At 50.0% G+C, this 20427-nt stretch overlaps 2 protein-coding genes across 10 annotated transcripts in view; one reads left to right on the top strand and one right to left on the bottom strand.

Annotated features, from left to right (window-relative positions):
• MRTFA (myocardin related transcription factor A) overlaps positions 1-2636 on the top strand; it is a 66174-nt gene extending 63538 nt beyond the window's left edge. For all 3 annotated transcript variants that reach the window (XM_058864552.1, XM_058864553.1, XM_058864551.1), the window contains 3 exons: positions 986-1162; positions 1552-1612; positions 2044-2636. In XM_058864552.1, the coding sequence (XP_058720535.1) occupies positions 986-1162; positions 1552-1612; positions 2044-2543 (738 nt within the window). In that variant the 3' untranslated portion in view covers positions 2544-2636. The remainder of the gene's footprint in view (positions 1-985; positions 1163-1551; positions 1613-2043) is intronic.
• Positions 2637-6675: 4039 nt separating this feature from the next.
• The window catches only part of SGSM3 (small G protein signaling modulator 3), a 28736-nt gene continuing 14984 nt past the window's right edge, over positions 6676-20427 (bottom strand). For all 7 annotated transcript variants that reach the window (XM_058864556.1, XM_058864554.1, XM_058864560.1 and 4 more), the window contains 15 exons: positions 19996-20191; positions 19659-19804; positions 18517-18744; positions 17612-17666; positions 13899-14026; positions 13439-13594; positions 12851-12905; positions 12364-12413; positions 10998-11150; positions 10830-10900; positions 10490-10538; positions 10198-10283; positions 9712-9834; positions 8275-8335; positions 6676-7861 (listed from right to left, as the gene is read on the bottom strand). In XM_058864556.1, the coding sequence (XP_058720539.1) occupies positions 7778-7861; positions 8275-8335; positions 9712-9834; positions 10198-10283; positions 10490-10538; positions 10830-10900; positions 10998-11150; positions 12364-12413; positions 12851-12905; positions 13439-13594; positions 13899-14026; positions 17612-17666; positions 18517-18744; positions 19659-19804; positions 19996-20191 (1641 nt within the window). In that variant the 3' untranslated portion in view covers positions 6676-7777. The remainder of the gene's footprint in view (positions 7862-8274; positions 8336-9711; positions 9835-10197; positions 10284-10489; positions 10539-10829; positions 10901-10997; positions 11151-12363; positions 12414-12850; positions 12906-13438; positions 13595-13898; positions 14027-17611; positions 17667-18516; positions 18745-19658; positions 19805-19995; positions 20192-20427) is intronic.

Here is a 20427-nt window from a genome sequence, read left to right as displayed (position 1 = left end):
GCTGGCCTACATGATGCTGTCTTTCTTAGCACTTCCAAACCTGCAGCCTTTTCCATAAGCAGTCCCTGAAAATAAGTGCTTCTGGCAAAACCAGCCCACCCACTGTATCAAAAAAGGTACCCTCCCAGCACATCCCAGTGGTCTGTGCCATGGTTTCCAGCCCTTCTCAGCAGAGCTGGTCTGGGGTTGCTCCTCTGCCTGTGGGTCACAGGACAGATGAGCAGCTTCCCAGGGAAAACAGGATGGACAAGGGCATCAATACGTACACGTGTTGTAAGTGGCATTCAGCTGCTGCCCAGGGTCTGCTGCTCCAGGGGAGCAAGTTTCCATGTGGGTCATGCACAGCTGCTGTAGAGGGGAAGGCCTGACCCTCGTTTCTGCTGTTCTTATGGGCAGTTATGTGCTGATTCATCTGGTAAAGCTGAGTCATGAGCACCACTTCCTGCAACACTTGGGGTTTCCTTTGGAGCTCTGGTGCTGCTGAGTGCTCTGGTGCTCTCTGCCCACCTTCAGGCTGTGAAACTTGCTGCTAAGTGAAGCTGGCTTGTGACCCCAAAGCAGGCACTGCAGAGGGAGGCAGGTAGAAGACAGGCCCTGGATATATTGCAGAATAGGTTGAACACACAAGTGAAGTGCCCTTTCTCTCCAAAGTGCTGTAGGAATCCCCCACTTGGACAGATGAGGCTCTGCCTGTCCAGACCAAGTGAGGAGGTGGTTTGTGGTGTGGCTGCTTTAGCATTAGAAAAATCAGCTAAAGATTTCCAGCTGTGAGTTGGAGGGGAAATTTGCCTTCTTCCCCTGCAGCCAGGGCATAGTACACAGAGCCCAGGGAAGGAGGCAGGCTGCTGCGGGCAGAGCAGTGGAGACCACTGTGCAGTGCTCACAGGGAGAGGTGGTGGTCTCTCAAAGCAGTTGTGAGACAGGAGTCTGTGTAGACTTTTCCCTGATGTGCATTCATTCCCTCTTCTGCCTTCATTCTAAACAGTCCTCATCGCAGCCTAGCTCTCCTGCTGCCCCTTCCCCCTCCCAGATGGACCTGGAGCAGCAACAGCACACGCCGCTTTTTGGAACTCCTCCACCTCCTCTTCCGGTTCCCTCGGTCCCAATGAAAGAGTCACCACCAGGCTATGAAGAGGCCGTGAAGCAACAGCCAAAGGCCCAGGTGAGAGCACTTATTCTCCCTGGTTTCCTTGGAGAGCAGATGAAAACTTGTCATTGTAAATCTACCTAGTTTCTTGCTGTGGGCCAGTGATAGGGAATGGAGGTACAACTGCACCTTCCTTATTGAATTTCCTCTGGAGGATTTGGGGTGGACCCTAAATCGCAGATAAAAAATCCCAAGCCATTCATTGCTGCTGCTGACTGTACTTTCCCAGCCAGTAACAGTCTGGGGAACAAAGGATTCTGGTGCCGTGTCATGGTGTGCTCATTCTCGCTAGAAAACAGCCCCATCCCTGGAGCAAGGGAGAACAGCCAGCAGCCAAGGATGTTGCTTGATGGTGTAAGTTCCTCTGATGAATAGAAAGCTAATCTTGCACTTGCTCTCCCCAGGAGAATGGCTCTTCCAGCCAGCAGATGGACGATCTGTTTGATATTCTCATCGAAAGTGGAGGTAAGGAGAGAAAGCCAGCATTTCTTATAGTCCCTGGGTCTGAGTCGGGGGATTGTAGAGCACCGAGGGACGAGTCTGTCATGGCCCCGCTCTTCTCTCCAGTGACCCGTCCAATGCCTTTAGCACTGGCAGTAGTCATTAAGGCACTGAGGGAGATGTCAGTCAGGCCTTAATATGACTGTGCTTCTTGATGGCTCTGCTGCTTTAGATTCAGATATATTATATTGCTTCTGAGATACTGGACAGAGATGGAATTTCATGGAGGTGGGCTGAAAACTCTCCATAGTGAGGCAAGCAGAGGCACGGGATGTTTCCTCATCCCAGCTGGTGATCAGTGATGGCTTAGTCAAGGGGGTGTCTGTGGCCCCGGTAAGCGGGAGGGATCCTTCAGCCAGACTTTTCCTTACCTGCCCTATTTGTTCCCTGTGCAGAGATTTCTGCTGACTTCAAGGATCAGTCGTCCCCAGCTGGCAAAGAACCACCTGTGGCCCCAGCCTGTTCCCCACCGCCCAGCAGCCACCACTCCTCCGAGCTGGCGGTGCTGGTGTCCCTGGGGCAGCCGGTGCCTGTGGGCCGGCTGGAGGACTTCCTGGAGAGCAGCACCGGCCTCCCGCTGCTGACAGCAGGCCACGATGGGCCGGAGCCCCTGTCCCTCATTGATGACCTCCACAGTGAGATGCTGAGCAGCTCGGCCATCCTGGACCACCCGCCTTCACCTATGGACACCTCGGAATTGCACTTTGCTCACGAGCCATCTGGGGGCATAGCCCTGGATCTGGCTGAGGCTAACTTGGACAGCATGGACTGGCTGGAGCTGCCAGGGGGTTCTGTCATGAGCCTGGCTCCCCTGAACACCACAGCTCCCAGCCTCTTTTCCACAGACTTTCTTGATGGACATGATCTGCAGCTGCACTGGGATTCTTGCTTGTAATTCTCTGAGCAGAGACTGAAGGGAATGGGAGTGGGAGGGCACAGGCATGCAGAGGGAAGAGGCCAGTCAACCAAAAAAAAGGAAAAAGAAAAGAGCTCCTAGTATTTGTACTCCTCCCCTAACAGTGTCCTTCCTGCGTGGAGCTGGCAGTGGGCCAGGCCAGGGCAGGGAGAACGGCTGCTGGCAGGGGGAACAAGAGGCAGGAGGAGCTATGGGGCTGGCAGCCTCCTGCCCACTCCTCACAGCCTGGCCCAGCTGGGGTGAGAGCAGAGCCAGCAGCCCCTGTTCCTCCAGGCAGGAGCAATGGCAGCACATTGTTCCCTCACGTGGGACAGAGCGTGACTGGGCCTGAGCTGTTTCCAGAAGCAGCACTCTGCGCCTCCCTGGGATTGGCAGATAAAGGGGGTTGTGCTGCCCCAGCACGGTCGGTCTTAACGGTTGTGGAAGGGGATTCTACCTCTGGAGCAGGACACAAAGGCAGGAGGGCTGCCTGAGGCCCAGAGCAGCTGCCCTCTGTCTGTCAAGGGAGGGTCTGATCTGCCACAGGGCTGGGAGAGCTGGGCAGAACAGGCACCTTCTCTAAATGTAGCCAAAGGGAACTAGGGCTCCCCACCAACCTGGTAATGTCTAAGCTGGTTTCCCAAATATTGCTGAGCTTGGCAGAGGCCTGCTGGCCTGCCTGCTCACTTCACTCACTTTGGGCTGCAAAACAGTTTTTAAGGTGCTAGAATCAGGTCCTTATACGTTAAAACTGCTGTCAGGCACAGCCCATTGCCCCCAGCTCCCATGGCACTTGACATCCCCAGGTGAGCAGGGCAGTCAGCCTGGGCAGGGACACTGTGTGTCCTGGGGAGGGGGTGAGGGGCACAGCTGGCAATCAGTGACATATCATGGGGGCCATGTGCAATCTGCCTCCTGCCTTCGCTGTGTTGGTGCTGCACTGTAGCACGGGCCCCGGTGGAAAGCAGCAGTGGAGATGGATGTTGGACCCCATAGGCGAGGAAGTGGGACTGCAAGAGTGGTGGTGTGTGGTGCAGCACAGGTCGTGGCTCAGTGACTGTGAGGGGCTCCTTTCTGGAGAGGAGCTTGAAAGCAAGTATTGGGCAGCTGACCTCTGCTTTCCTCTCTGCAGTCCCACAGGGTAAAAGGCAAAAGTAAATGGCTGCTTACTTTGAGCTGGTGCCCTGTGTCCTTGTAGGGCCCCAGGCTGGTGCCTTGGGGGAACTGCAGACCGAGGGGGTGGACAAGCCCCCAGGGCCTCAGAGCCACGACGATGCTGTTCCTTGGGCAGGGCTCAGTGGTGGAACACCAGGCCTGTGGCTCACTCCTGTGCTGTTACTCCTGTTAATTTAGAATTCCCGTGTCAGTAGTAACAGCCATACTGAGCAGGTAGGACATGGCTTACGTGGATGTGGCCACCTCACCACAAGGCTGTCCCTGGCCCTGAGCTGGGTCCAGGCTGCTCGTGCTGAGTGAGGTGGGGGAAGCTGTGGCTTCTGAAGTCACACAGTCTGAGGTACTGACCTGCTTAGGGAATGAAAGGATCAACTGCCATCCATCTCAGTATCTCCTTGAGGATGCTGTCCCCACCTTTCCCCCACACCAGCCCACAGAGCTCCTGCTAGGGAGGGGTAGCTGTGAGCCACGTGCTGCTTCCCTGCAACTTTGGTACCTGGTCCTCTTCCCAGGGAGAGGCTGTGCCACAGGGGTGCTGGTACCTCTGCTCTGTGGTGAGGCAGGCGAACAGCAGCCCTGCACAATGTGCTCTCCTTCAGCCACTGAACTGGGTGAGGTCATGCCTGTTTGGAGCTGGGAGATACTCCTGCTTTCCTGAGCCCTTTGCTTGTTAACTGCATGGGGAGCCACTTTCTTAATCATTGCAGGGGGAGCCTGCTGGCAGCTTCCTTTCTGTCCCTTCCTCTCTCCTCTGGCCCTGAGCTGTAAGCAAGTTGAGGCCTCTTAACCTGTGTCACTCAGTGTCCAGGTTCGGAAGGACAACCCTCCCCCCCCCCGCCCTGGCTTTTTATTCCTCAAGCTACAGTGTCACATCCTGAAAATCAGAATAAAAGAGACTGGTGGGCACCCCCTTTATCCTCCTGAGCTCTCCCTGAATTCTCTCCTGGTGCAGCCCAGGTGCTCCCTGGGCACTGTTACTTAGCAATCAACTTAGAGAGCTTTTACCAGCTCTGCCAGGGCAGCTGCCCAGCTGTGGGGGCAGGAGGCAAGAAACTCCTTAGAACTTTCTAATGAGAAAATTGTGGGGGGAGTAGGAGGATCTCCAAAATACTAAAATCTGAGGGGAAAATCTGAGGCTGCCTGTTTGTCAGACTCAAGCAAAATCAGGTTCTTTCAGCCCATAGTTGCAGTAGCCCCCACAAAAATCAGCTGTGTGATTTCTTTTGTACAAGTAATTACAAATCTGCAGCTATTAAATAAAGAAGGAAATTATCAATAAAGTGCAATGAGCTCCTAGAGGAAGGTGGGAGCACTCCAGCTGCAGTCCTGGCCTGACCCAGCCCTGGTTCTTTGCCCTGGGCCAGGCACTCCAGTCATTGGCAGAGAGATGCCAATGCCTGATACCAGTGTAGCCCTTCTCAGAGGTTGCTGGTGAAAGGCTGAGCTCACAGCTGCTCCCTTTTGCCTTCACCTGTCCACCCTCAGGTGTGAAACTGTAGGAATTTAGTGACCCTGACTTTGCCTAACATACTTGCATTGGCTGAAGAGCTTCAAGGAGCCCTGAGGATACAGAGCCAAGAGCTTCATGTCCCAAGGAGCTGGGCTAACCTGTGGGAGCCCCCCTGCACAAGGGGTTTCTGCCAGGGGAGTGAGTGATAACCCTGTGCCTGTGGGGAGAGGGGAAGGTGGTGCCTCAGCCCCAGAAATGTTAGAAAGTCTTTTCCCCAAGCAGTGCCCAGTGCAGGCTTGCCCAGTTCTCTGCTTTCTTACTATTATTTCTTTGAACAATAGTTCAATAGGTCTTTGTTGGAAGAGGTATTCCCCTGGACATCCATTTTTGCACCCATTGGGAAAAACGAAGTCTGATGTTCTGCCTCTACCTTGAATGTAATCCTGAATCTTTCTGCTGTAACCACTACTTGTTTGTAATGTGTATTTGACTAGCACGCACTCTCCCTTCCACTATGCAGCCAATGGCGAGGGGTGATCAGCACCATCAGTCAGATGGTGTTGGGGCATCAGATCCAGAGCGAGTATTCAACTGGAAAAGGATAAAAGTGACAAGTTAATGGGGGAGAGAACGGATCTTTAAATTGAATTATTTTTTCAGTTACAAATATTTGAAGAAAAAAAATCCATTTTATTAAAAAAATTCCAAACAGCCACGTTCTCAAAAACTTCTCTGCTATGCTGGTGGGAGGGCTTGGGGCTATTCTGCCTTTTCCAGCTAAGGGTGGGTGATCCCTCTCTATATCTTTCTCAAACCTGAAAAAAGCAGCTTAAGTGGTGGTGGCTCATCCTTCTCAGCTGCAGGGAGTTTTCCCTCACTGTATGGGAATTACCTACCCTGCAACCAGAAGCAGGTTTTACCAGGGTTAGCTATTAGTGGACCGTAGGTGGTGGTGAGGTGACACTGCCCCTTCCACAGCCACATTCAAAAGGAATTACCTTCACTGAAAACACTCACTTTCAAATCAGAAGATAAGCAACTTCCACCCTCCCATAAGCTTGGACTTCTAAACACACTTCTCCCAAGGGCCTGTGCCCTGTCCCTGTCCCACTTTGCAGCTCAGCCTATACCTGCTTTTTCCAGAGATACTTGTACAGACAACACTGCTGTCCCCACCACTCAGCCCTGCTTTCTGCTAGCCCCTCTACCTTTCCTACAGGTCCCCCCCTGCAGTGTCCCTACAACCTGTAGTTTCCAGTATTTCTGGCTTTTCTGGGGCTCTGCTGTTGACCTCTTAGGGCTGGTGGTGCAGAGGCGAGGCAGGGCTGCCACTGCTGGCAGCAGAACTGGCTCTGCCACGGCTGCTGCCTGACCTTGCAGGCTGCTGTGATGCAAGGAGCTCCCTCCGTGCCAGCACAGAAATGGGATTGCCATTGTCAAATGGCAGAAAGGAAGAAGTAAACCGAGTCCTGGCCCTGTCAAAAAATAAGACAAAGCCCAGCACTCTCCCAAGATGCAGCTTTTATTTACAAACCCACCAAATAAAGGAAAGTAAGAATCTAGTGTCATCCCATCAGTAGTTTGTGCTCACAGACAAGCGCTTTCAGTAGAAAGTCACAGACTCCATATCCAGAGCCACCACCACAAAGCAGCAATTCTCCACTCCTGACCCGTGTCCCCGTTGTCACCGCAGGGCAAGGATGAGTTAATCTCCCTGAGCCAGCTCCAACCTAAACCTTGTCCTGAGCTACAACGGTGCCAAAATATACATGTTCCTGGAGTAAATTTACAGCTTTTTGGTTAACAGTAAAAATCATCTAGAGACTAAAGTAACAGCATGAAACACTCTTGTTTAGGGGAGATGTGCTCCCAGAGGAGACAAAGACCATCCCCTAAGGCTGTTACAGTGGTAACAGGCTGGTAAATTTGGGCAACTCTTGTCAACATCCCACACCAGTGCCAGGGAGGTGGGATGAAACTGATGCCAGTTCCCCCTTCTCAGCTCCAGGTCAAAGGAACTTGTCCATGTGTCCCCCAGCAGAGGGGAGCCTTTGGCTTGCACCAGGGTTGCGCTCTCCCTGCTTCTGTACAGCAGTGAGTCTCTCACCAGCCCAATTCCACATGCAGCTGCAGTGCCAACTGTCAATGGCACCAGCTCTCATGGATCAAAGCCACCCCACAAGGGCTGTCTCTTCCCCACAGCTCCAGCCATAGCCACGCTCACACCCCCATGTGACTGCTGGCCCATGGGGCAGTGCAAAATGGCTCCAGCCAGGCTGCCCCCCTGGGCACTGCCATGGAGGCAGGGCTGAGGAAAGCAGAAGATAGGGGTGGCAGATACGGAAAGCTGGGAGAGGGCATTTGCTTTTTGTAGCCAGAACACTCCTGTCCCTTTGCCGCATCACCCTCAGCCATCAGCCCCCTCAGGTCTGTAGCTCAGCCTCTCAGCACTGCTCCATCTGTCCCAGGTGGTCTGGCAGCCCCCAGGGGGATTTTGTCACAGATACAAGTGAGTGGGGTGGGGAAGGGCAGGGGGTGAGATATGAGGGGGGTGGAGGAGAGGAGTGTGCGCCATCAAGAAGGTCCCCAGGATGGGGCAGGGTGGGGGTCACCCATCTATATCCCAGCTGAAGAGATGGTGCTTCACGAGCATGTCCTGCACCCCTTCCTTCAGTGGCTTCTTCTCCTTCTCCTGCAGGATGACACAGAGACCCAGGTCAGTGCACCACACCCAGAAAAAGGGAGGTTGTGTCTGCGGGCAGAGCCCAAGCATGCCGAGGCCTCTGGCACCCAGACAGAGCAGCTTCCTGCACTTCCTACCTGTGCACAGCTGGCACAGGGAGAGGGAACCCTTTGGTTTGGAGAGCACGGGGGAAAGGGAGCCTGTTACTCCCCTCTGCCCCAGCTGGGCAGGGCAGGCAGCCCCCTCTGCCAGCACTGCCACACAGCTCCTGCTGCACAGCCTGCCCTGGCAGGGAAAGCAGCCCCATCCACAGCCTCTGGAGCTGTCTCCAGAGGATGCAGAGGATGGGTTGAAGCACAAAGCTGGGAGAGGGAGGCAGTAAGTGAAACCCCCAGCTGAGTGAAAGAATAAGAGATACCCACCTCCCTCTTTATTGGCAGCTCCCAGTCCTGGGAGAGGCTGAAAGCAAATTTGCCGAGGACTCTGCAACAAAACCAGAAGAGAGTGATGTTAAAACAGCCCCCCCAGACAATACACCCAGCCTTTGCCTACAACTGCTGCCCCAGGCACACACCGTCACCCCAGCTTGTCCTAGCATGCCACTAAACTTACAAGGATGAAATTCCTCGTTTGATGGTGTTGAAAAGACAGCAGCAGTCACTCATTCCCTGTTTCCCTCTCCTCACTGGGCTTCACATCCTCCCAGGCCCAGGCTGGAAGAAGGAGCTTGAAGATCTGACTCAAGTGCAGCCCCTACAGAGCTTGGTGCAGCAGCACAGGGACTGCAGACATGCTGGCTGAGGGCTGCACACAGCTGGCAAAGGCAGATTGCAGGTTCCTCTCCAGAAAACAGACCCCTGCCTGTAGCACCTCAGAATTCTGCAGCTCCCTCCCTCTCCCTGGAGCAGGAGAAGTGTCCTGCAGCAGGACTGCAGAGCAGAAGTGCTCTAAGGGGTTTGCATGGGCAGCTCCCTTGCTGGCTGGGAGAAGTAGGACGTAAGACATGAACCAGTCCCACTGTCCTCTGACCATGCCCCGCTGGCACAGCCCCCAAGCTGTGAGAAAGCAGCTGTGGGACATGGCAGCCCAAAGGTGGCAGAAACCCCCTCTCATTCAACAGCATGCTGAGAACACCACACCTTGAAGTGTGCACACACAGGCCTGCTCTGGCTACAGATGCTCCCACTGGAGCCTGAGGCAACTGGCTAGTGCACACAAGAGCCAGCTCCCACTGAATGGCAGCAGCAACCAGGCTGGAGCAGTTGTGATGGCAAGAGATTTGCCCTCCAGCTCCCTGGGACTTCACCTGGCTTTGCAGAGTGCAGGAGGGCCAGGAGCATGGATGCCCAGAGCCACAGGGAAGTGTGTCCTGGGACTGCCTTGTGTGAGCTTAGGCCCTAAGCTTTCAGTCCCCGACACCGCTCCCTCACCTAACCAGGGAGTCAGTGGGTGACTGTCCAGCTGTTTCCCTAGCACATTCCCTGCTCCCTGCTTGGACTTAGAGTGGCTGGCAAAGGACGTGGAGAGCAGTGGGGTTGAAAAGGCAGACTCTCCATCAGAGTATATGTACAGCAGGAGGTTGCTGGCAACCAAAGGCTGCCTGCTTGTCACAACAGGTCCCCAGGAGCCAAGCTCTGCTCTTGGATCAAGCAGGCACAGTGCCTCACAATAAACTGTGCAGAGATTTGTTGCTGCCTCAGCACACAGCAGGAAATCTCTGTGGCTGGGATGTCTGAGCAGCTCTCGCTGCAACTCACTGGAGAGGGCCCAAACCCAGCCATAGTGAGGGCCACCTCCTGCAGAGGAGGAGGAAATCTATTCCAGATACGGGCATGGGAATGTGCCATGAGGACACTCACCTCAGCTCACACTTGATCTGCACCCAGCCAGGACTGCGTAGGAATGACCAGGGATGGAACCACTTCTCCACAGTCTGCAGGCTTGAGCATAGCACCTCCAGCCACAAATGCAGCACCTGCTCGCTGCAACAATGAGGTAGAGACCTGTTACTCTGCTGCAGCCAGGGAAAGAAACCCCATCCCTCTGGAATAGTCCATTTTCAGCCCAAGTCTTGACCCCCACCCACAACCCTGTTCCCAGTGGGAACAGGATAACCCAGTAAACTTGTGTGAGCCACTCCACACAATAGGAGCTCCTTCCTCCAGCTAGGAATCAGGCCAGCACAACGCACAAGGAACAAATCTCACCCAGTGGCTGCAGTTGAGAGGGGGGAAAAATGATGCTGTGGCCTAAGATTGAAACTACTGCTGCCCATAAACCCACTCTGTCCCTTCCCAAGCTCTTTGCACCCAAAGTGCTGAGGGTACCAGGGCCAGATGACTCACTTGAGTCCTACACAGATGAGAGAACGAAGCTTCACATCCATCTGTGCATGTGCAGCATCGTGTGTCATGTTCACAGCCTGAACCGCCTGTAAGGCAGGGAAAGTGTAGTTACTGCTGGGCAGCCACTTCAGCAACACGGCCAAATGCTGCCCTCCCAGGAGCTCCCGCCCTCACCAGTGCCCCCTGCTAGCACCAGAGGGGCTAAGGGAAGGTCTGGGAGACTCCTGAGCATCTCCCTCCAACAGTCTAAAAGTAGGAGCTGGGCTATGGCTGGGCTTGGGGGAGCACTCACCCGGTAAAGCAGCTCCTCTGGAGTGAGGACTTTGCCATCTTCATCAAGCCTGTAAAGATCACAGCAGAAACCCAGCTAGCTCCAGTCACCCTGGGCACATGCAGGCCTTTCCTGCTTCATACCCCAATAGCTCTCGTGCTGCTGCTGAGAGAGCCAGATACAGACCCAGAAGCAAACACAGGAGCCATGGGGATGGGATAAGAGCCACTGCCAGCCCCAGGTCAGCACAGGCACAGCAGCCTGCTGACACCACAACCACAGAAGGATGGGGCAGACCATGAGCCTTGCCAAGGTGTGGAGCAGCATCAGTTTGATGAGCATGGAGGAGCAGGGCACAGACCTGTAAGTCTTGCAGAGCACGAGGCGAGAATACACGGAGTCAAAGTCCCGTTCCACTTCCCGGCTTGCAGCCTGGAGGAGCAGAGGGACACTCAGCACACCTGCCCTACAACCCATCACTTCAGCCTTCTGGCAACAGCGCCCCATTAAAGGAACTGGGACATCTCACCTCTTCAATGAACAGCCAAGGGTGGCAGGCCCCCCCCAGCAGAGATGGCTTCTTTAATCCATGTTCAAATATGGACTTCAAGGCTGGACAGAGTGTCCCTCGCACCAAGTCTGTCACCCCCTCTGTGACAGAGTCATCTCCAGCGATGGAGTACTGAGGAACAGGAAGAGCCAGCTCTCAGGGGGCAGAGCATGGAGGTGGTCCACTCACCTACACCTCTGCATAGACCAATTCCACTCACAGGTGCCTGCCAGAACCCCTTCCCCCCCCTCTACCTGTCATGGTCTTGCACAAGACCCCATGTTCTGTGCTGCTGTGGGGGATCTCTTGGGACTTTTGTGTTTAGGTGGTGCCCAGGAGACCACACAAGTGATCTTCATCCTGGCAGCATTCAGCACATAGGAATGTGCTGGTGTGATGCTGACAGCTAAGGTATGGAGATGAACTTGCACTGAGGGTCTCTGGGACTCTGTAAGCTGCTAAAAGTCAAGGCAAACAACCAAATAGGAATTTCCAGGTCAGGTGGTACACCACTTTGAGGTGTCATGCTGACACTGTTAACACTCCCATGAGTGGGATCCTCTCTGTTTCCACAGTTAGGAGAAGAAACACTCAGCAGTGCAGGGTATTTCTATGTACAGAGAGGTGACCTACATCTAAGGAGTCAGCCCTGAGAGAGGGGAAAGGAAGCAATATGTCAATAGCAACATCTCTCAGGGGGCTTCTTTCAGGGGTCTTGAGTCAGCCTTTGAGCTCTTCCTCAGTCCCCAAATACTGAGAAGAGAGAGAACCAGGCCTTCTCCACTTCCCCTGAAAACTGCTTATATCAACAGCTGCAAATGTTTGTCTCATGCACACTACCCCAATCTTGAGGACACACTGAAGTATCTGCTACAGGTAAGTGCCATCCCATCACTGACAGTTGTAAGAGGAACTAAGACAGATTGTCCCCTTGGGTGTAGCTGCTTGGGGAGAATTTACTGTCACGGTCACAAAGCATGAGCAGAATCCATGGGTACAGCCTCAAAGGAGTAAAAGCACACAGGCAGCTGGGAGCAGACAGAAACACTGCCTTCTCTCTCTGCTGCTCTCTCAGCTTTCATCTCTAGGGTCCTTGCAACCCCAGGCATCCCACACAGGTGTCCTCTGGGGCCCTCATTCACCATTTGGTCAGCATGAGGAAGTTAAGCAAACAGGCTTAGGAAGATAAGCTGCCTGATCACATCACAAAGCACTCCATGGCCAGAGAAAGCAAACAGAATGAAGGAGGGAAATCCATGGCTCTTTTCAACTTGTTTTTCTCAGTTATGACATAACTCTTTTTTTTAATGTGAAGTTTTTTTGTAGTTGTGGGGTTTTTAAGTACCTCTTTACTCCGCTCATCCAAGATCTCCACAAATTTTGCAGGAAACCAACCTACAAAGAGTGAACAAAGAGATGAGCCTGACAAAGATACTGAGAAATCCTTACACAAAGGATTATGTGGATTAAAGGATTCTCAGCTCCAGTGGGAGCTGAAAATAAATCAGAGTTCATAGGGCCCACCCCCAATGAAGGAAGCAAGCAAACTCAAGATCACAATACCTAAGGCAGCTGCACAAGAAAGCCAATTGCAGGACATTGTCTACATGCAGCAGTGGTGACATGCACCCAACCACCCCGTACCAGGAGGACGAAGCCTAAACTTGCTGTTTGCAATTAACTGCTGCATGACTGCTTTCATACATTTCCTTTGCCCCTGGCAGATACTCTGGGCACCTGGCAGAGCCTTTGCTGCCAGAGCAGTTGCTGTAGATGAATGGATGCTCTGCATCTGGCCCCACTCTCCCCAGTGCAACCCATGCTGTTCTCACCTCTCAGTCCATTCAGCTCTCCCACCCAACAGTGCTCATCCTTCTGGGAAATAATCTGAAAAAGAGGGAGTGGAAAATGCCAGTTGAAGAGGTTGCAGTGGCAGGAGGTACAGCTGCCTGGCTGTGTGTCCACAATGAGGAACTACTTTCTTCTCAACTGCTTTGCCAGTGTTCTCACATAGCCCAGGGCCTTCAAGGACACAAAGCTACTGCAAACATCCTCTTCTCCCCCATTTCAGATGGGATGCTCACAGTTAAATGCAAATGGATGCTTTTACAGCCTTACCACAATTCGTTATGCAGCGTTAAACTGGGACTTGAGTTGGACCAAATCCATCTTTTGCACAGCTGTACAGAAGCCAGGAAAGGGACTTTGTGGTGGATGTGAGAATGACCTACAGGACAACACTCACAGGAACACCCTGCCCCATCTGCAGGCAGTCCCTAGGAGCACCAGCTGCTTCTCTGGGCCCTAAATGGGCTCTGAGCTTATCTCCTCCCTTCTTTCCCTGCAGGGGAGGTAGTGTAGTGGCCCAAACAAGCTGGGTCAGCTTGTCCCTCCTGGTGCCTGTCCCCAGGCTGACACACCGTAATGATGTCGTTCTTGCGGAAGCCCAGCTCATCGTCATCGTGGCGCTCAAAATCCAGCAGTGCCTTGGCTCGGCGGCGCCGGTTGCGGGAACAGGCCACGTAGTTCTCGTGGTCCCGCTGGTGGCTCTCCATGCTGTAGTCTGGGGTCAGATCCTAGCAGGCATGCACATGAGAGCAAAGAGGAATGAAAGTACATGGGTGACTACTAGCTATCTGCCAAAGCTTGCCTGCCCCTGTTCCCAAACTTTTTGCTGTTCCTAGCCAGCAGACAAGCTCTCAGCACAGCCCTCCTCCACCACAGATGGATTAAGCAAGTCTCACCCTCCAGCCATTACACCTGGCATGTTCCTTCTCAAGCCCACACTTCAGGAGCATTTGAACAGCCATGTCCTGTGCTGAACACTCAAAACCTATGCCTGGAGTACACAGCAGTGCAGATCCAGCTGTTTCCACTTACAATGATGCAATTCTTGGGATCCACACACTGGAAGTGCCGTGCCACCTGGAGAATGGCCTCACGCAGGTCAGCCACCAGCTCTGTCTGCTTGATGTTCTTGGCTTTCAGTGCCTCCAGATCATCATCCCCTGGTGGAGTCCATGCAGCCAGAGGGAAGGCGATGAAAGGAAAGCAAGTACATGGTATTTATTTTTTTGTTACCATTAGAAATTACAGGTTCTGAAGAAACCAAAAAAAGCCTAACATCAGAAGTGTACCTAAACTAAGGCAGGTACTTACTGCCAAGCTATTCAGTAAAGTAAATAGCAAATACCAATTTGACTGCATCAAATTTTAAGGAGATGATACTTCAAACTGCATATGGAACTGGAATATGTCATCTTTGATCTGTCTGGGAAACACAGTATACCAAGGTACCACTTTAGAGAAGTGTCTACAATATGTCACCACAATGTCAGCTGAAAGGTGGGACACAAGGCTGGGGAACTTGCAATAATTGTCTACAACTGAAATTCTCTTGAAACTGAATCAGGTTTTGGTTGAATTACTTCTGATATTTGTATAACTCACAGGCTGAGAGCACATCCTTCACTGAGTCTTGGAAAAGATCTAAAAAAACAAGACAGCCCACTTTCCTGGGCCAGTCATGAAGTCAGAGCCATGAGAGACCTCAACCTCCCTAAGAGCCAGACTTCAAACATTTGGGGTGTAGAGAAACGGTCATGAGCCCAAAGTAAAAGTTACCAGAGCATCTTTCAACTATCACTAATCCCCCCAGGAGTTTTGACAGCCTATGTCTATTACCTTGTGCAGAAAGATACCTGATGGGATGGATTCTTTAGACAGTTAATGTATCTGAATGCCTTAAATACTGGGTACATGACGTTAGGGAACAATGAACTACTTGCTTCTTTTTCTTAAAAAAATTTTGTATTAAATCCAAAGTGCACTTTCATGTATCTATTTTGCTCCCTCTATAATATACTGGAGATGTGGTAGCTTGAGTAACAAAATTAACACTTAAAGAAATGTATTTTTCACTGAACTCCGATGTTTATACAAACACAGCTTTTATTCAGGAGCCAAGTAAATCATTGGCTAGCAAATTATCTTATGCTTATCTTCTAGCAGCATTACAGAAAACAATATGAATAAAGTGTGGCCTGAGCTACAGCTGCTGCAAGAGTTATAGACACACTAAGCTTCTGCTAATTGAAAAGTTATTAACAATATCTTTTGATTATGTCATCCTAATTAAAAATACCCAAACTTTAGGAATGTAAATAAAGGCACAAAATTAGATATAAAATTATTTTATAATTGTTTTCTATTTGCTACATTAAATTATTTGAGATACATCAGAGCTTAAGAGAAAACTGAACCTTGCTTCTGGATTAGAAAAATTGTGGGGCATAGTTACTCTCGATCCAAGCAATAAAAAAATAACAAAATCTCATCCTCTGTATCCAAGGGGTAGGTACAGAGCATGCAAGAACTACTACTCAGTGATGCAAAAATTGCAAATAGACAGGTGAGCATGTAGACCTCAGGGATTCCTAGAAATTTCACACTGTGAAAATAGACTGTAACTAGAGAAGAAACTAAACCACAGCTCTGTGGGCTGCCCTCATTTACATAGATCACTGATTCTTTCTGTCATCTCTCAGTTCCATCTGGCCAAAATACCATGCTCTTCCCTCTGTATTCAGATCAATCCTAGCCATACACAAGCAGGAGACGTGGGAAGCAAGTTCCATACTCTCCTACCTTAGAGTGGGCGTGGTACAGAGGAAAGCAGCTGGTGTGTCCCCCAGATCACCTCACTGCACTCAACATGTACACTTTCAAACTTCAACACCCACATTTCCAAACAGAAAACCAGTGCATGATCAGCCACACATGAGGAGGCTCTACTCTGAGCCTGCAAAGACTGATGAGCTGCATGGCTCTGCACAGGACAAGCTCTTCTTCATTCCCTTTGTGCAAGCCCACACAACAGGAAAACTCTTGCACGTTCTGCTCTCCACCAAATTACCTTTTGTTATTTCTTTCTCTTACTGCATTGTAAATCTGCTTCAACTCTCTGAACCTCAACTACAGAAAGCCCTGACCGACCTGATCTAGCATGAGCAAGAGGCTGCTTCAAGCAGGAGATGTTGGAATACAGACACTGAGAGGTCTCTTCTAAATAGTGCTCCTGTGATTCTATGACTCCTGCCCAAGTTACTACCACATCTGAGTTCACTCTAAGGAAGAAGAATTAAGCTCTGGGTAAGTTCTCCTTCCCTCACAGATGAGGGCTAAGTACCAGTTCTACACAGTAACTATCACAGGCAGCAGACTTACATTTAAGATTGATTGTCAGTTCCCAGTAAAGAGTGAATTTATCACATGCAAGCTTTCCTTCCTCTCACTTGGGCTGAACTTTTCCATTGTGGTCAACTGCTGCAGGATGACAACTTCTCAGTTTTAACCAACATTTTAAATACTAAGAATAATGTTAGGTAAAATACATGATGGTCATTGGACAGAAGCCCCACTAAAATGAGAAAACCCTATCAATTATCTCTGTTCTACCACTGATATATTTTGAAGCTTGAACTTAAAGTTTATCATTGTGCATAACTCACTATCACCTTCATAAAAATACTCAAACTGTCAAGGAGGCTATATGAGACACAAGAAAGGTGCGTGTGGCAGCCAAGTTCTCTGCCAGTTCAGTCTGTACCAACTGTATGATAACATTACATACAAAGGCTCTGAGTTTAGGTTGCACAAGCAACTTTCCTGTGTTTCTTCACTTCTGCATGCTTGACTTTACAGTATCATGGGTATTCTACAATAATTCTTCTATGCAATGCTTTGTGTGCTTGTAGGAAGCCTGTGACAATATATCAGCTTCCTGGAGAACATCAGAATAGCTCCTCTCTGGAAAGACCAGTAAAGCCCATTTTTAGTTTTATTCAAGCCATTTCAACCACAACAGGAACACTGTCTGAGCCCTGTAAATTCAGTAAGTTGTCTTCTTCCGGAAAAACAATTCCTGTGGTGACATGTGGCAATTTCAAGAAGGCTAGCCAATTTCAAGTAAAGTGATGACAGTGAGGCTTACAGCAGAAAGGGCTCTTATGGAATCAAGAAATAAGTCACTCTTAAACCCCTGCAAATGCTATTCTGACTGTGCCCTTTCTGGACATATGTTGGCTTGGCTCATAAGTGAAGAAAATTAAGAGTAAAAAGCATTCACAACATCAAACTCTCCGAATAAGTAATGCCTTCATAATAATAATGATGCCGTCATTTATAATTTTGATGTTTGACACACTAGACATCCTGCCATGTCTCAGATCTTCAGAGAAGTTCTTGAACTGAGCAGAGTAAGATCAGAGAGTACCACATCCAGACGGTGAACTGCATAAGGTCTGCCAGGAAATGTGTTTGACCTGTTGGTCAGTGCAAGAAGGACATTACAGTTGGGCTGAACTGCACCTCCTGTTGGTCACTGTTCATGGACTGTCTAACCTAAAATTTACCTTCTGAGCTCAGATCAAAGAAAGCAACTAGTAAACTGCACTTCTTCCCTCTCATCCTTCAGTTCTAACTCCCTTCTCTCCAATCCCTCTGTCCCAATGTTTCCCTGCTTTGCCTGCTCCCCTCCCTCTTAAGCTGCTATAGCTACCAACTACACACGAAAGGTGCAGGATTGTCCTTACCGAAAAGCAGAGAGGTGATGCCAGATTTCCTGCGCTGAGTCCTGCGCCGCACAATCTGTGGGAGAGGGAAGAGAGAGAACAAAGTGCACACATTAGGACAGATTGCAGAAATAAAATAAAGCAACCCTCCACACCAGTCAGCTCTGGGCAAGGGGTCCTGACAGCTACCACTAGAAGGGGCAGGCCAGTGAACTGGCAATTTTAGACAGGAGTTGCTCTATTCCTAACACATTGAATCAGCTGTACTGCTCCACATGCAACAGGTTATTTATACCTTAATTATTACAAAAGCATAATTGAAATTCAAGAATCAACCACAATCCATGCAAATAATTTTAATTCTAATTCTGTTTGTTGTAAAAAGCACGTGTGATTGTATATAAATTTCTAAGTGGATGGCTACTACATTTTAGAATTGCCTGAGTATCTTGTCTGCAACTGTAGATTTTAGTCCAAGATTAAACACAGGTGCATTTTTAATTTGGCTTCTCAAAAGCAGCTGCTGCTGTTTTCTGACTCTACCTTCCAAGGCTATTTTAGTGTACCAGTTTCTTACTAATGGATTAAATCTAGTTCCTACTCTGTGTGCGTCAAGCAAATTCTGCCAAAAGCGTATGTTGTTTCTTTTAGTTTCCATTAATGAAATGCATCACATTTCATCATCACTCTCATAAATGATAATTACAATCACTGCTAATATCCCTTTCATCTGGGGATCTATCAACCAGGACAGATCTGGCAGCATTTCATTGGTACAGAACTTCCCAATACATTTACTTCACTGCGTAACAATTATCCTGGAACCAAAAATCCTCTCAAACAGGAGGACCTCTTGCTCCTTGGTGGGAATACTTAAGGAGTGGCAAAAAGGGAGCAGCAGAGGCAGTGGGATTCTGTGCACTCACTTTGGATAGATTGCTGACAGTGGTGCTGGAGTTGAGCAGCTGTCCCTGTTCAGCGATGAGATAGGCCAGGTGTTTGCGGCGCTGGGTCTCCACCGCCACATCTGTCAGCGAGCCAGCCACGCGCATGGCCTCTCGCAGCAGCACATCTGCATCTTCAATCTGGCTCGGGATGTCTGACAGCGTGTTGAAGATCGAGGCAGAGTTCTCGGACTGGATCAGCTCATCCTCCTGCAACAACACAGTCTTTTTAGCCTCGTGGAGGGGTGAACATGACAGCTGCGCTCCCGAGGCTGCTAGATGCAGTTTTACAGTCAGTGTACAGCCTGGGCAGGTACAACTAGAAAATTCCATAAAAAAACCTTCAACAGGAAAAGTCCTAGCTACTCCTGAGAGGGGAACAGCATCTTTTACTACTCTACTGCACTCTCCTCCCAGAATTATAGCTGGCATTTTTTTGAATCACAGCATTCACTGTTGAAATGAAATCAAATCAGCATGGAAAACCAAACTCAAATCTATTCTGCACCAACCACTAGGACTGGTCACAGCAGGGATCTTGCTAGGGATAAGAGAATGGGAGCTACATTCTAGAGCACTCACCATGTCAAACTTGCTCTGCCTTCCCCTTACTCCCAAGCAGGATCACCCTTGCCCTTCACACAGCAAACTAAATACAAAACTTTTTCACATAGAAAAGGAAAAGATCAGGCCAGCCAAATCAAATGCAGACAGAACAATGCTCATCTCTTAGAGCATTCAAACAATGCCATCCAAAACTTCCCACATGATCACAACTTTGGCTTTCTCTTTCCTTCTAGATTGTGCAAAAAAGAGCAGTATATTGGTTTAGGTTTAGATAAGATGGACCCTCAGGCTGGGATCTAGACTGATTGAAGGGTTGTAGCTGATGAGGTTTAATTATGTGGCAACAAATGAGATATGCCCAGGAAGCAGCAATCTCTAATTTTTGCGAAGTGCCTTAGAAGTTTTTCACAGCCTCCAGTTCTGAAGGCAGCAGGAAGTTGCCTTTCCTAACACGCTCCCCAACCACATACAGCAAGTGGATACAAAATCTTCTTGCTCCTAAATCTCAGAATTAAACACTAAAATACTATAAAGGAGGGAGAGGAGTTGGGGATTACCTTCATACTTAGCATGCCCAAAGTGACTTGGAACAGCACCAGAGAGCCCTCGTAGAAGAAGAGGTCCCAAATACGCAGCAGCAACTTGATGTGGACAACACTAGCGAAAGAGGTGAGGAACCAGTGCAAGGTGATCAAGGAGAGCTCTGTGAACAGAGACATGGAAAATAATCACAAGAGAGAAAGACAGTCAACCAGTGAAGGTGGATTCTCCTAAGGGCTTGCCTCCAGGGTCAGGAGGTTTGCTCCTCTCCCTGATGCTCCCCTTTGTGAAAAAAGAACAGTACTCTTTGTCTGTATGTTACCCTGGCAAGAAATTTCTAGGGCACACTTTTACCAATGTCATGCTCCTGAAGCAGCTTGTCCAGACGGGGCAAGTACTGCACAATGAGCTGCCGCAGAACACGCTGGTCTGTCTGCACACCCATGAGGGTGGTGCTGAAGTAGGAGGCAGGAACCAATTCCTCAATGATAGCACACATCATCCAGAAGGCATCTTCCTCCTCCAAGAAGAGCAGCAGAGAGGCAGCCACCTAGGATTTTGAAGGAAGAAAAACTGCATGTTCTAAGAGGAATAGAACTCTTTCCCCACTTTCTCACACAGAGAGATGGACCAGTATCTAGGTGACAAAAATCTTCCTTCTGCAGGAGCTCTACTGCAGTCTCCACTGGAGGGATTTCTCCTCAGTATAATGACTGCCCCCTCCCCAACAGATGGACCAAATATCTTTGGATGTGTGGTGCTACTCTGCTGTCTCTTCCGTAGGAA

This window comes from Poecile atricapillus, chromosome Z (genome assembly GCF_030490865.1).
Source record: "Poecile atricapillus isolate bPoeAtr1 chromosome Z, bPoeAtr1.hap1, whole genome shotgun sequence".
NCBI classification, from domain to species: Eukaryota; Metazoa; Chordata; class Aves; order Passeriformes; family Paridae; genus Poecile; species Poecile atricapillus.
This window is presented reverse-complemented; position numbering and strand designations above follow the sequence as displayed.